Raw genomic sequence first — 15,773 nt, 5'->3', positions numbered from 1 at the left:
TTACTTCAGTTTGTTTGTTTTTAATATTTTTTTTTTAGATTATGTCAACTCATCATACATTCCTACAAAGCAATTTGAAACCTGTACTAAAATGCCGATTACGTTTGAGGTGGAGGAATTTGTACCCTGCATCCCTAAACACACTCAACCTTACACCATCTACAACAATCACCTGTATGTTTATCCTAAGTCCTTGAAATATGACAGTCAAAAGTCTTTTGCCAAGGTGAGTGGCCAGATTGAGTTTTTATTTAATTTTTTTAAGATTTATTTGTTTGTTCATTTTTGGCTGCGCTGGGTCTGCATTGCTGCTCGAGGGGTTTCTCGAGGTGTGCACATGCTTAGTTGCTCCGCAGCATGTGGCCTCTTCTCCGACCAGGGACTGAACCTGTGTCCACCGCAACGGTAGGACACCAAGGGAGCCCAAGTTTTCTTTTCGATACCAAACTTTCTTAGGTTTTTGGCTTCTCTTGTTCTTTCATAAATATTTGCATACTTTAATCTTTTTTTAAATTCTCTTTTTTATGTAACTATCGCTGCAGGCCAGAAATATTGCTATTCGCATTGAATTCAAAGATTCAGATGAGGAAGACTCTAAGCCTCTGAAGGTTGGTACTTTATGTATCCACATTTTCCATTTTAAAAATGCAGTTTCTGATACTGCACAGCTAAAGGGACTCAGTACATTTTAGTTGACACAAACACAAAATATGTGACATCACAGACTATGCCACATACACTGAACCTTACAGAACAGGAATAACTGAGTGCTTGCCCTTAATTGGCAGTTTCTATTTTGTAACACTCTTTAGGGATGGGGCTTTCTTATGCATATTCAGTTCAGTAAACATATCATGTACCTTGAAAATGTTGATTCTAGTTGTAATAATAATAGTAGTAGATTATTGGTGATGTTTATTGAGTGCTTACTATATTCCAGGCTCTGCTTGTAGAGCCTTATAGATATTAGATTCCTTTAATGCTCCTAACAGTCTTTTGAGTTAGGAACTCATTATCTGCTTTTTTTTTTTCTTTCACATGATGGGACTAATGCTCAGAATTTAAATGAATTGTTCAGGACCATACGTTATTGGAACTGATGTTCAAACCAAGGCACTCTGGCTCCAGAACCCAAATTCTTCACTGAAACTATGGGGAAGTGATTTTCCCCAAAGGGAAGGAGATAATATGTGAAGAATATAATACAGTTTTTGCCCTCAAGAAATTCAGTTTAGTAGGAAAGGCAGTCATGGAGGAAAAGCTGCTGACACATAGAAGATACGGAAATGGTTTTTTGGGTAACACTGAATGATTAGTATAAAAAATCGCCGAAAGGACACAGGAAAGGAATGAATCATTTCTTGAAGGATGCGTGAGAGTTTGCTTGTTGTACATGGGAGGGAAGGTCGTTCAGACTGAGGGACTGTGTTAGCAAAGGCATGGAGGTGAAAGCAAGCAGTGAGCTGTTGCTGTCCACAGAGTGGAGTAGGGGTAGGGGAGGTCTGGGAGGCGAGCGAGGGGAGTCAGGGGACTTGTGGGTCTGGAGTCTTGAAAGCAGGAGATCCATCAAAGGGGGCTTCGTTTGTGCTGTAGGAATGCTGCTTTCTTTACGACACATCTGAGTTTAATTTCTTGCTCTATTGATTGAATTCTGGTATCTCCCCTTGCTACTTCTCATTTTAGTGCATTTACGGCAGACCTGGTGGGCCGCTATTCACAGAAAGCGCCTTTGCTGCGGTTTTACACCATCATCAAAACCCAGAATTTTATGATGAGGTAAGTGAGGTTTTCAAGGGAAAACCTAGTTTAACCAGTTTTGAGGAAAACTCTAATTTCTTTGCCTAGCAAAGCAAAATTCAAGAGAAGCTGCATATTATACTGAAATTACAGTGCTAGAACTAAATGTTGAAATATTTAGTTTACTTAATTTTTTTAATTATAAGAGCAACACATTTATTATTAAAAAAAAATAACTTGGAAAATACAGATAATACAGAAAAGAAAAAGTCAAAATTCTTCCTGTATCACTACCACAATTAATATTCTCACCACTTTTGTTCAAATGTGTACTTAAGGATAGTTAAACATCTGTTGGACCTGAGAATCTTCCTTATGTTGGGGTTTCCTTATGTAGAATTATATGCTTCCCTGGTGCCTTAGACGGTAAAGAATCTGCCTGCAATGCAGGAGACCCAAGTTCGATCCCTGGACTGGAAAGATCCCCTGGAGAAGGAAATGGCAACCCACTCTAGTATTCTTGCCTGGAGAATTCCGTGGACAGGGGAGACTGGCAGGCTACAGTCCCTGGGGCTGCAAAGAGTCGGACACGACTGAGCGACTAATGCACACACATGTAGATTTATAATGTAATTCAGTCAAACTACCATGTGAATCCTGCTTTTAAATAGTCAAACCTGGTTTTTCATTATGGCTTGGCTGTGGTAACAAAATGGCATGCATCTCTCATGTGTTTTCCAGTTCTTTCTAGAGTTGAAATACCAGCTTTCCTGTTTTGGGTCAGTGAATTTAGCTCATTCATGCTATTGTAACAAAATACCGCAAACTGGGTGGCTTGTACAGAGCAGATATTAATTGCTCATGGTCCTGGAGGCTGGAAGTCTAGGATCAGGGTGCCGGCCGGCATGGTCAGATGAGGGCCACCTCCCAGGTCACAGACTTCTCAGCTGTGTCCTCACATGGCAGGAAGGACTGAGGAGCTCTATAGAATCTCTTACAAGAGCATTAATCCCATGTTTGGGCTCTACTCTCATGACCTAATCACCCCAAAGGCCCCACTTACTAATACATCACCTTTGGAGTTAGGATTTCAACTTATGAATTTGTGGGGTGGACACAAGCAGTTAGACCATAACAGTGTATTAAGGATCCATTTCTTCAACAGTCTCAGATCTCTTTTAACTGCAGGCGTTAAATCAGTTTGGAGACCAAATGCACGTTTGTGCACAGGTGACATGTTGTTGTTTTGGAATATAAGAAAGATTTGTTATTTTTGTCTTTCCTACAGATTAAAATAGAATTGCCCACCCAGCTACATGAAAAGCATCACTTGCTGTTCACATTCTTCCATGTCAGCTGCGATAATTCAAATAAAGGAAGCACGAAGAAGAAGGATGTCATTGAAACACAAGGTTTGAATTTCATCATCCCTTTGATTGTTCACAACTTGTGCATTAGGTTGTTAAATTTTGTTTTGATTCTAAATTTGAGTACTTTCACTGAAGGAGTGTTTAGATGACGTTCGAGAAGGTAGTGTGCCTGGCTCACGTGTACATTTTATAGGAGATAGTTTTAGAATTCTCATCCCGTGGAAGCCAACGTGCACTTTGACTCTTTTTTGCAGAGGCTGTTTTCTGAGTCTTCTCAGTTTCTTACTCAGATTGGTGTTAATTGTTCTTAAAGATCAGGCAATTTAGTAACATGACTGTCTTCATACATTTTCCTACACTTACAGTGATTTTTTGTTGTTGTTGTTCTTTGTTTCAACAGTTGGCTATTCCTGGCTTCCTCTCCTGAAGGATGGAAGGGTGGTGACTAGCGAGCAGCATATCCCTGTCTCAGCCAATCTCCCGTCTGGCTACCTAGGCTTCCACGAGCATGGGATGGGCAGGGTATGGGGCTTTAAGATCGGTTTACCCCAGTTCCTTCCAAAAGCATTAAAGATCAGCTAAAACAATAGTAACACACAAAAGCATGCAGTATTTTTGACAGTCCCAATATTTTGGTTGTAGTTATTCATTTTACAAGTAAACTTAGCCCATTGGAAGGCTTCCCTGGTGACTCAGATGGTAAAGAATCAACCTGCAGTGTGGGAGACTTGGGTTCGATCCCTGGATTGGGAAGATCCCCTGGAGAAAGGAATGGCTACCCGCTCCAGTATTCTTGCCTGGAGAATTCCATGGACAAAGGAGACTGGAAGGCTATAGCCAAAGGGGTTGCAAAGTCAGACACAACTGAGTGACTTTCACTAGGCCACTGGAAGGCAGTGCTGGTAATAGCTATCATAATCTAGAATTATAGTTTAGGCATTTTATAAGCCCTGAACTGGTACTGCTTCAGCAGGGAAATGGAAGCTTGAGGATGAGATGGGAGTTTGTCTCTGCAAATTAGCCATGCTCAAATAAAGATATGGTCTTACAGCCATGCAAATGATTAGAAATTGTGTTCCAGCTTATTGTAAGTCTAGTAAGCAAATTCCTTATCCACTTCATAGCCCATTCTGATGCATTTCTGATTCATGAAAGCCTGAATCTTCTCAGATTTCTCCAATTGGTTTGTTGGTTTTATATTCTTTTTAGCCATCTTAAATTTTATCGACTTCAGTTTTATAACATACTTAGTTAAGATCTGGTTCATTTCATTGTAAATGGCTTTTAATATCTCTGCATTTAAATAGTGCCAAATTTGGGCCCATGTTATGGACAGATAGTTAAAATACTCAAAAATAAGGGTAAAATCTTAATAATATTCAGTTGTTATGATTGTTATTATTCCTAGTCTGAAAATGAGAAAAGTGGAGGTTTCAGAAATAAAAACAAGCACAGACAGATGACCAACCATTTTCAGGAGCCAGGAATACTTACTATCCTGTTTATTTTATCTGGTACCTTATGCCATCACTTTCAGAATCCTGAATTCAAGTTTGGTCAAGTGATTGGTAAAATTGGAACCATTCCCTCTCAGATGGACAATAATTCATAGAGCTGCAACTATATAGAAAAGATAGCTTAGACAATCTATAAGAAGAGCATTGTACTTGGGAGAAGAAAGTGGGCATGGTTACATGCCTACCATGAGCCAGGCATAAATAACAAGTCAGTGAAGCTGTCTGGCATTTAGTACTTCATCAGTATACTCAACTGAAGAAGCCATGGTCACTAATCTGTTGGGATATTTTTTTCCCCTCCATATTTTTTCAGCATTATGGTCCAGAAATTAAATGGGTAGATGGAAGCAAGCCTCTGCTCAAAGTTTCGACTCATCTGGTTTCCACAGTGTACACTCAGGTACATGCTGTTCCATTAAAATTAGTAGTGCCAGCTCTGTGAATGAATTTGCATGATTTTATTGGCAGAATAAAATCCTAATTGATATGTTACATAGATATATTTTCACTCTGTAAGTCCTTTTGTAAAGAAAGAAAGTATATATAAGGTGCTCTCATGTAATGATATAAATGGATAGTAAAAGTAACAGTTCTCATAATAAATTTTCCACTTTTGTTGGAGGACCTTTGAAGTCTTTTTTTAAATTTTATTTTATTTTTATATGATGTTTCATAGTCTCAATAAAACATGCATGCTGCGGAAGCAAATACCTCTGTGTCCACACCAGAAATGCTAACAGGCTTTCATTTCCCTTTCTTCTTTTATCTCCGCAGGATCAGCACTTACATAATTTTTTCCAGTACTGTCAGAAAACCGAATCCGGAGCCCAGGCCTTAGGAAGTGAACTCGTAAAATACCTTAAGGTATCAGATGTCTTTCTTAGTGACTCCCTTTTTTCTGTTTAGTGGTGAGTGTTGTTCCCACCCCTGGAAACCTTATAAGGCTGCTCTTCACTAGATGTTCTCACAGTGATATCGTCTCTAGGGTTTTAGCTAGTGGCAAGGAGTAGACTCAGAAATGGTATGACTGCAGTCTTCATCCAGCCCCACATATACTTTTCTCAGGCTGGCCTAAAACATGTGATTCCACAGAGAAAACCAGCCACTTGTAGGCCCTTCCTGTGAGTGCTCACTGCACACACGAGCACGGTCACAGGGACATAAAAGACAGTGACTTTAGTCCCACCATTGAGTAACTTCTAGTTCATTGTGGGGGACAACGTAACCTTGGTGAATGTGCTCTAGGTGGGGCGGGGGGGAAACAGAAATAATGCACATAAACTCCTGAGGGCGGGAGGAGAAGGGGACGACAGAGGATGAGATGGTTGGATGGCATCACCAACTCAATGGACAGGAGCTTGAGCAAACCCTGGAAGACGGTTAAGGACAGAGAAGCCTGGTGTGCTGCAGTCCATGGCGTTGCAAAGGGTCGGACACGACTGAGTGACTGCACAACAGCAATGCACGTGACCAGCCCTAGCTTTGTGCAGACGGGAGGCTCCTGGGGCGAGCAGGAGGTTGGTCCAGGGGAGTTTCACCCAGAACGTGATTCTAGGGGAGCAATAGCTAAAAATGTCTTCTAGGCATTGGGACAAAATAGAAGCATGAGAAGTTGAATTGGTTTGTTTTAAGCAAGGAAAATGGAATGGGGATTCTGAAATCCCTGCTTCAAGTCCCCTTTCAGCTACATCATAGGAGCTATGTGACTTGAACAAGAGCCTTTTATTCATTCTCCATTGCTGCTCTAACAAATTACTGCAGACTTGGTGGCTTTAAGGAACAGAAATCTGTTTTCTTGCACTTCTTGTAGCTCTGAAGTCTGACATGAGTCTCACTGGGCCAAACCCAGGATGTTATTAACAGGGCTGAGTTCCTTTCTGTAAGATCTGGAGAGCTTTTCCTGTCCTTTTCCAGCTCCTAAAGGCTCCTTCATTCCTTGGCTTGTAACCCCTTCCCATATCTCAAAGCCAACAATGTTGCATCTCCGAGCGTTCTTCCCCACCACTCCCCTAATCCCTCTTTGACTTCTAAGGACCCTTGTGATTGCTTTGGGCCCTCCTGGATAATCTAACAGAGTCCCCCGTCTCAAGGTCAGCTAATCTGACCAGCAGCCCTAATTCCCCTTTGCCATGTAACGTAGTCACAGGTTCTGAGGCTTTGGACGTGGACATCTTTGTCCAGTAGCCTGGTTGCCACTGTCTCTGTTTCAGTGGGTTTCTTCCATCTGTATTTGAAGCTGAGTGGAGATTTCTCAGGGTCGGTTTACTTTTAAAAAGATAACACGAACCTTGCCATCCCTCGCCTGTAGAGCCTGCACGCGATGGAGGGTCACGTGATGATCGCCTTCTTGCCCACCATCCTAAACCAGCTCTTCCGCGTCCTCACCCGAGCAACCCAGGAGGAGGTCGCGGTCAACGTGACGCGGTGAGTGAGGCGGAAAGGTGGCACCCTTCTTCCCCTTCAGTCTGTCCACATCTGGAGCACAGCCATACATCTCTGGGGTGCTAGTACGTGTTGAACGTGATATTTAAGAAACTTGTTTAGATCCCATATGTGGGGACCCCATCCAATGCCTTGTTTCCTCGTTTCCTGTGGTGCCAATAGCATCATCATTGTTCTACTACTACTGTGATAATAATGAAATGTTTCCATTTCCACATTACTATTCATTGCTTTATTCATTCCTGTGGTGTGTAGGGTCATTATTCATGTGGTTGCCCAGTGCCATGAGGAAGGATTGGAGAGCCACTTGAGGTCATATGTTAAGGTATGTAAATTAAACTGCCCCAGTCATTCAAATCTGTGGCTCTCCAACTTTCCTTCTAAGGACCTTTTTTTTTCCTTCCCTTAAATCTAGTTATTTGGGGATGTATTTGGGATGACCTCTGCTCTCTCTTCTATTCCTGCAGCCGGTGCTTGTACCTGAATGAGGGGGAAGTCTAAAGAGGGGCAGCCATTCATTTATTTCCTTAACTTCATCCTTTCAGCTACATTTCTTTTTTTAAGGGTTTTTCAAATAATGTGACCCAGATGGTGTAGAGGTTTAAAGATGGAAGGTTAGCTTTAGCCACCATCAAATTGGACTATGTAGGAAAGCAAGAGATGACATTAGATAAATGTCAACAGGTTCATCTTTCACATACAATATTCAGTCAACACAGTGGCCTTTACTGTTCTGAATAGTTACACACGTTCTCTTTAGACTTGAACACCTCTGAATTGTAGTTGTGTATTAGTTTATATTTAAACTAAGTTGGGATGCTTCAAGGAATCAGTTGCTGCATGTCAGTCATGTGACACATTGATTACAGTTTTGGAGAGGTAGAGTTCTATCCTGGAAGACCCACCAGCTGAGTCAGATGGCTCACGTGTTTTGATAGGTTCCCTGAAGACACCCTGGGCTCCCTCTTCCTGTCACATGACACCCACCCTTCCCACCTTCCGTGTCCACACCTTCCTCTCCCACCCATCCATGGTACCTGATCCCTGGTCTCCATCCTTGGGAGCCTCTCCAACTCTCAACCCATCTTGGAGAACCAGTGCACTAAAGTATCTTTCCGTTTTCTTCAAAGTATGCATATAAGGCCGAGCCATATATTGCTTCTGAATACAAGACGGTGCACGAAGAGCTGACCAAATCCATGACCACAATTCTCAAGCCTTCTGCCGACTTCCTCACCAGCAACAAACTACTCAAGGTACGTCGGGAGGGCCAGTGTGGCTTTGCGGTAGGCAAATTGAAGAAACTTCAAACTTCAAGGCCTGACCGATTTCACCCTCTGTGCTTTTGGAGACAGTCAGCACCTCCTCAAAGCGGGTAACAGAGTTAGCTCTTCAGTACCAACTTTGCTGTTTATGCTTGTGCTCCAAAGACAGCCACAAGGTATTAGTACATTCAGAGTGTCACAGCCACGTTCAGACCCGTGGTGGACACTGAGTCGGAGACTATAAAGGCAAGTGTCCTCAGGTGGGAGTCAGCCGAGGGGAAGGCCACGTGTGAGACCCAGGGGCGCCTGTGGCTGGCTGTGCCGTGCTGAGCGTAAGCACCCAGTTTCCCAGTGGGAAGGCGCTGTTTACTGTTGGACACGTGGAAGCAGGTGCATATCTGCATTAGCCCTCGGGTCCGACCATTCGCCCAGAGGTTCAGCTGTGTTTTCAGGTCACACTTGTTTCTTGTCAGTGACCTTACTAAGAGAGTAAACGTCTTGTCTTCTGATTTGTTGTTTTCCTTACTGGATTCTTTTTTTTTTTTTTTCTTTCAGTACTCATGGTTTTTCTTTGAAGTTTTGATAAAATCCATGGCTCAGCATTTGATAGAGAACTCCAAAGTTAAGGTATGTCACTTCCTCTCAAGGTGTGCCTAGCAGTTCTCCAGGGAAAGTCTCTTTCATTGTAGCCAACAGTTATTAATGCTCTCTGGGTGCCAGTCCCGGTACTGTTCTAGGGGCTTTCTGAGTATTAAGGCATTTTAGCTTTACAACAACCCCACAGAGGGAAATGCTAGTCTCTCCCCTTGTTTTATGGATGAAGAAGCTAAGACCAGAGTGCATGAGTGCCCAGGGCCGTGCTGTGGCACATGGAGGAAGGGGACTTTGTGACCAGTCCAGGTCCAGAGCCCACACTCATGAGCACTGTGTTATTAAAAATCCAAAGAGAAGTATGTCTTTTCCTTGGGCTAGCTTAGAAATCTTCACATTTGTGGAAACAGGAGTAGCAGCTTAAGCATTCAGTTAAAATGTAATTACCCGGTGTTTCTTAAGTGTCTTGAACATGGTAGAGTATTCTCAGGAACTTGGATGAGAAAATCTGATATGACCACACGGCCTCGGTAGCCAGTGAGTGGACTCAGAGACAACTCCATGCCCACCAGACACCACCTCCCTGTGATTCCCAGATGTGTGTGAGTCTCCGGGTCCTGGGCTGTCCCCTGGTCCCTGCTGGTCTCTGCCACAAGATGAACTGACTCTGGACTGACACCACCGCTGGCTATCTGAGGCTTGGTGTAGATACATATTTATGGAATTCCAATGCAGTAAACCCAGGTGGCCATGGGCAGAATTGCTTCTGAGACTCTCTGGGTCCCAGAATTGCTGTGTGATGGATTCTTGCTGCATCTTAGCTGTGCAGTAGTGGGGTCTCAGGGCGTATGGTCAGCAGCTGCATCTTAGCTCTGCAGAAGCGGGGTCTCCAGCCGTGTGGTTGGGTGCAGCAGGCGCTTGAGTAGGGAGCAGCCGTCTTGGAGCCCAGCAGCTCCCGCGGTGAATGTGGGGAGGATAAGGGGGCCCAAGGGAGGGAGGCTTGAGCTCTGGGCCCCCTGGACCAGGGATCTGGGTGCAGAGCAAGCCTGGGGAAGGGCCGGTGGGTTTTGTCAGGTGGGAGGGTGGTGGTTCAGAACCTAAAGCTGTGCTTTCTGCTACAGAGCCCGTGCTGGAGCCTGAGGAGGTTTCCTTTCTTTTTTTTTTTTTCCCTTTTAAATCCAATTTTAGTGCACAGGGGAGATGCCAGATGGAGGTGGGCCCTGCCTTCCACAGAGTAATGCACCATCTAAATCACGCCAGCACAGCCTGCCAAGGGAAAAATCTAGCAGATTGTCTCCTTGGCAGTATGCAGCTAACTAGGCACACTCACACACGTGTGTGCGCACACACACACACCCTCACCATGTTATGTTATACTGCCTTTCTGTTAAAGATGTCATCTCCTATTCAAGACAGGCTCTAGGCCAATCTTAGTCTGCTGAGACTGCCATCACAAGTACAATACTCCGGGGGCTTGAACAACAGAAACTCATTTCTTTGTGATTCTGGAGGGGAGAGGTCTGAGAGCAAGGTGTCTGTAGGGCTGATTTCCTCTGAGGTGTCTCTCCTTGGTTTATGGGGGGGTCTTCTTCTCCCTGCTTGTCTGCATCCTGATATCCTCCTTGCGTGTCCTGTAAGGTTAAGGCTCATCTTGATGACCTCATTTTATCCTAATTTCCTCTTGGAAGACCCTATCTCCAAAAACACTCCCATTCTGAGGTGCTTAGGACTTCAACATCTGGCTTTTGGGGGGTAGTCAGGGAGAGGGACACAATTCAGTTCACAAAAAGGCCCTACTGGGTTTTCATTATTTTTGTCTTTAAACAAATGGGATCACTTCAGAGACTGGCGACCTGGTTGTATTTTTTAAAGTAGCCAATTTGTTCAGAAGGTACTCACTGAGCCCTTATCATGTGCCAGGCTCAGAGGATGTGCAGTTAAATGCAGTGTGGTTCGTGCCCCCATGGAGATCAGGTGGGAAAATGTGCGGTTAGAACACAGGAGCCGTGGTCAAGGAGGTGAGGAGCACGTCTGAGACATTCCTGAGAGTGTATTTAAATCAAGTGTCAGGTGGCGCTAGTGGTAAAGAATCCACCTGCCGATACAGAAGAGGCAAGAGCCATGGGTTCGATCCCCGGAGAAGGAAATGGCAACCCACTCCACTATTCTTGCCTGGGAAATGCCATGGACAGAAGAGCCTGGCGGGATACAGTCCACGGGGTTGCAAAGAGTCAGACACCACTGAACAGGCATGGATCTGTGTCATCTAGCTTAGAACTATGATAGCAAGTTAATGAAGAATTGTGTGTGTTCTTTTTTCAAGATGCCAAATTAAACGGTAGAATTTTGGGGTCAGTAGAGACCAGAAAGCCACCTTCTTGTGCAGCTGCCCCCTTATTTCACAGAGGTGGATGGTGGGGGTCTAGACCCATGAAGTGGCCTGCCCAGGATCACACAGCCTAGCAGAGCCAAGAATCATGCCAAAGTCAGTGTCACTCCTCACCAGTGTCCTGCCGTTCCCAGCCTATAGCCCAATTCTCTCCATAGATAAATATTTAGTTTATCCTTTGGGGCTTTACACAGGCCACTCAAGTGCTGCCTTGCACAACCTTTTCTGTAAGTTAATTATATCCTGGTCTCAAAACAGCATTCAGAGGGTTTTTCGAGGTAGTTTATTTTAAAGCATTCCAGCTTGAAAAGAAACACAGGCATCCAAAAAGAGAATGCTTAACCGTAGCATAATTTACTATAAAAAGGGATTCTGAACACCTGCTCATCACTCGGGGGAGTCTGACACTGGTCACTTTTAGAGGGGCTCCCTTCCCCCGTGACTTCTGCTCCCATGTCACCCAAGATACCACCCTTTCCCTAAATCATGCCCCCCTTCCCTGAAACCACACCTTTTTTTTTTTTTAAGGATTTTTTAAGGATTTAAAAATTGAAGTAGAGTTGCTTTACAATATTATAAAAATTACAGGTTGTAATTGTAATTGTGATTCATAATTTTAAAGGTTATATTCCATCTATAGTTATTATAAAATCTTGGCCATATTCCCCTGTTGTACCGTATATCCTTGCAGCTTATTTTACACCTAATAGTTCTGATCTCTTACTCCCCTGGCTCTATATTGCCCCTCCCAATTCCCTTTCCCCATGGTAACCACTAGCTCAATCACACCTTGATCTAGTAACTTCTCTTATGCTTTTTGAAGCCTGCAGTCACTTTGCCTTATGTCTTAGGAGTGATGAGTTATATATGGTTGAATTAGCTATTTTAATGTTTATCTTACATGTGTTGAGTTGTATGCCCTAGTCTCCAAGTTCTTGTGCTCTGGATTTAGGGAACAAGTTCATATTCACCATTTCTGTACCATTGGTGGTTTCCAGAATCATGGTCAAATCCCCTTAGAGTTTTTCTGTTTTTAGGCTGAAGATTGTCAAAATAATCCAATGTGTTTATAATCCTGACCTTGACATTTTTCCTCATTGGTGAGTCTTGTCTTTAATCACTGTGGGCAGGCACACAGCTGTCTCATAGGAGCACCTGGGCCATGGTTCACATAAGAGCTAGACAGTGCTTTCAGTGTCCTTGAAGGCGCCATTCTCAAGAAAGTCTGCCACAAACCAGCACTTGGGGTCATAGAGTGTGATGAACTTAAGTCTTCATTTTCTACTCCCGGTGCTGGCCAGGCTGTTTCATCTGACGCACATATATGGGGAGGGATAGACCTGCACACTGTCATGCTGAAGGTGAAGGCAATGTCGTGTGTCCACCTTCCCATCCCCAGCCAATCAAACTGTGACCCCTTTGCAGAGGAGAGCTGAGAATCAGAGCATTTCTCTGAACTAGCATCTGAAATAGTCAACTTCCATGCCAGCACAGATGGACCTGTGAAGTTTAGATTGATTACCTGTGACCCTTCCAGGCTTGAGTGTTCCATAGGTGATGTGCTTAGAATGTATAATAAGTAGTTTTGGGGGGAAAGTACAAAATAGGCCTCACTGTGGCCTCCTGAGGAGTTCCCAACCCCCAGCTCCACTCCACCTGTAAGGTCAGCGTATTTTAGGTTTTTCTTCCCTGTCGTTTAGTTTTAGCAGCTATAATTTCAGCAGACTCATTTTGAGTTTCCTTCCCTCCCATGTTGACTCAGGCAAATTGGTAGCATTCCACAGGTGCTTCTCCAGGAAGCTGGAAACCTGGCTGGGGACAGGCTGAACCTTTTCCCTAAGTGTCAGTTGTTTAGCTTTCAGCCATTTTCTGTCTTAATTGAGCAAGAAAAGAGCTTTCATTTGAAGAGTGAAAGTAGGGCAGTGTGGTTCCTGTTCTGAGTGGACTGCCCAGACTTCTCCTGAACGATGTGTGAAACTCTGTGCATGTGTGATGGCAGAATGGTTAACAGCCATGCTTCCATCCACGAGGGCTTGTTTCAAACAATGTGTGCTCCAGACGGAGCACTGAGGAGAGATGCAGGCAGACTGGAGAGTGCGGCCTCCACCGTGCAGTTGACAGAGTCCTCAGAGAAGGAGAACGCGAATTTAGAGGAGAGCGTGTGAAGGTGTCTGTGTGAGCTCCAACACGAGAGGACATTCGTGTGGTGCTGGAGCTGGAGCTCCGCCTGGGCCTTGGAGGCTGCCTCCCTTGTGGGAGCAGAATGAGGGTCCGGCAGAAGGAGCTCGTGCCCAGGTACGGGCTCAGGCTGAGGGTAGAGGGGATGAGTGCAAACAGGATTAGCTCAGAGACAGAGATGAGATTGTGGGAGAACATTGCAGGCAAGCAGCGGACAGTTAATAGAGACCTTGGAGAGAAAGAGTAGTGACAAGGTGAAATTGACTGTGCATTACCAGAGTGGTTGGAAAACTTTTATACCAACAAGTCTACCTTCCCCCTGGAGTTTGAACAGTCTGTGGGCAGGCAGACCTCGCACCAGCAGCATCTGTTGGAGGCAGAGATGGTGGGGGCTGGACCACCATGGGCGCTGCCTCAGCACTGAGGAAAGATCCTGCAGCAGGACATGGTCAGGAGGTAGCACTTCATTTGGCCAGGAAGTCCCCTGCCATCTTAGCATCCTGTCCTGAGCCAGCGCTCATATACTTAACTGCTCTAGACATCAGCTCGTTAGTCTAGGTCATGTGCTTCCATCTCAGTTTATAGTGCTCTCCGTAAAAGCATCTCATCACCTCAGTCTTTATCACCCTTCAATGTGCATCTTACCTCATTACTGTGTTGCCAAATTAGGACTCTTGACAATAGCTGTTTGTCACAAGAGGGAGCTTCATCTCACCCTTCAAAGGCACTGAGTTATCACCTCGTAGTCACTGAGCAGTATTGTTGGTTGGTTGGTATGTTAATTATACACCACTCTTCACCACACTTCTTTCCTTTTAATAAAAAAAAAATTATTATAGAAAATTCTAAAAGAAAAGGGAGTAGTTTAATGAATCTCACACACACCTCTCACCCACTCAGCTTCAATAGTTATCAACACTCTGCCATTCTTGCTTTATGTATCCACCCCCATACTTCTCTAGAGTATTTTAAGAACATTTCCTCAATATTTTATCATTTCCTCTGTAAAACTACAATGTATAATATCCAGTGGGTAAAGCCTTTAAAGAATAACCATTGCACCATTATGACACTCAATAAAGTTAGCAATATTTCTTTATTATCATCTAACACCCCATCTGTATTCAGTTTCCCCCAGGTGTCTTGAAAGTGTCATTTTACAATTGATCTGAATCAGGATCTAAATACAGTCCACACATTGCCAGGGGTTGATGTGGCCCTGAAGTTTTCTTGGACCCTCACACTGTTCCTTCTCCATTTGTTTGTTTCTTAACGCAGTGTATTTGTTGAAGAAAGTAGGCCACCTGACCTGCAGAGTTTCCCACACTCTAGATTTGGCCGATTGTAAGCTTGCAGTAATACATTACATGATTCTCTGTACCTTCTGTTTCTTGTGTAGTGATATCTAGAGGCTAAATTCAAGGTTTCATTTTCTATGTGGCAAGAATACATGTTAGCTGGTACTCCTGTATCTTACATATCAGGAGATATAGGATGCCCAGTTGTCCCACTTTTAGTTGTGATACTGTTGACTCATAGGTCCATGCAGTCCACCCCATCCCTCCATGATAGAATTTTCCATGCACTTTTCATGGTTTAAGCAGCTGTTAACTCAGCGCCCTTCAGTAGGCTTTTCTTGGAAGACCTCGTTTTTTAGGAGTGGCTGGCTTGGGAGCTGGCAGTCATTCTTAGTGGTTAGAGTTGGCCTTGCCTGAGTTCCTGATAGCTAATGGTTGACGGAGGCTGACACCTCAGGATCTAGAGTTACTGGTTTGCAAGAATGGAACAAAATCCTTTTGGAATTTCAGATTTTACTGTTCTGTTTTTAAAGTAGATAAACTTCCAATTCTTATGACTTGATCCTTCCCTCACTGGATTCTTGAGTTTATGTACATTTGCAAAGATTGTCTTGTTATTGGTATGAGAACTGAGATTGTTGTAAAGCTGGAGTTCCAAAATTTCATTATAGTTTCTGGTATTTAAAGCATAAAATAATGCATGCTCTCATACCAAAATACCTAGGCTCCAGTTCTAGTTTTACAAAATACTGTTTGTTTGCTCTTAAGATACTGGTTTGGCTGCTCCGAAATAGGCCAAAATAATAGTGGCTTCGATAAGACAATAGGTTCATTTCTCTCCTTTAGAAAATTATAAGCCATAGGCAGCTCAAACAGTGGGAAGCTTGTCCCACAAGGTCCTTTGGGGATTCACACTCCTATCCAGTTATCCAGCCCAGGTATCATCCTTGTCTGCATGGTTGAGAAGCTGGCTCGCCACCACCCCA

General features: G+C 43.8%; 1 protein-coding gene across 5 annotated transcripts in view; it reads left to right on the top strand.

Moving 5' to 3' along the window:
- Positions 1-15,773, top strand: part of DOCK9 (dedicator of cytokinesis 9) — a 273,883-nt gene that overhangs the window by 181,258 nt on the left and 76,852 nt on the right. For all 5 annotated transcript variants that reach the window (XM_065902028.1, XM_065902027.1, XM_065902025.1 and 2 more), the window contains exons 17-27: positions 39-226; positions 543-608; positions 1,684-1,776; positions 3,026-3,149; positions 3,508-3,629; positions 4,938-5,024; positions 5,399-5,488; positions 6,933-7,048; positions 7,322-7,391; positions 8,197-8,322; positions 8,887-8,958. In XM_065902028.1, the coding sequence (XP_065758100.1) occupies positions 39-226; positions 543-608; positions 1,684-1,776; positions 3,026-3,149; positions 3,508-3,629; positions 4,938-5,024; positions 5,399-5,488; positions 6,933-7,048; positions 7,322-7,391; positions 8,197-8,322; positions 8,887-8,958 (1,154 nt within the window). The remainder of the gene's footprint in view (positions 1-38; positions 227-542; positions 609-1,683; positions 1,777-3,025; positions 3,150-3,507; positions 3,630-4,937; positions 5,025-5,398; positions 5,489-6,932; positions 7,049-7,321; positions 7,392-8,196; positions 8,323-8,886; positions 8,959-15,773) is intronic.

The sequence above is a fragment of the Muntiacus reevesi genome, chromosome 11 (genome assembly GCF_963930625.1).
Source record: "Muntiacus reevesi chromosome 11, mMunRee1.1, whole genome shotgun sequence".
NCBI classification, from domain to species: Eukaryota; Metazoa; Chordata; class Mammalia; order Artiodactyla; family Cervidae; genus Muntiacus; species Muntiacus reevesi.
Note: the sequence above shows the minus strand (reverse complement) of the source record. Positions and strands in the feature narration are given on the sequence as shown.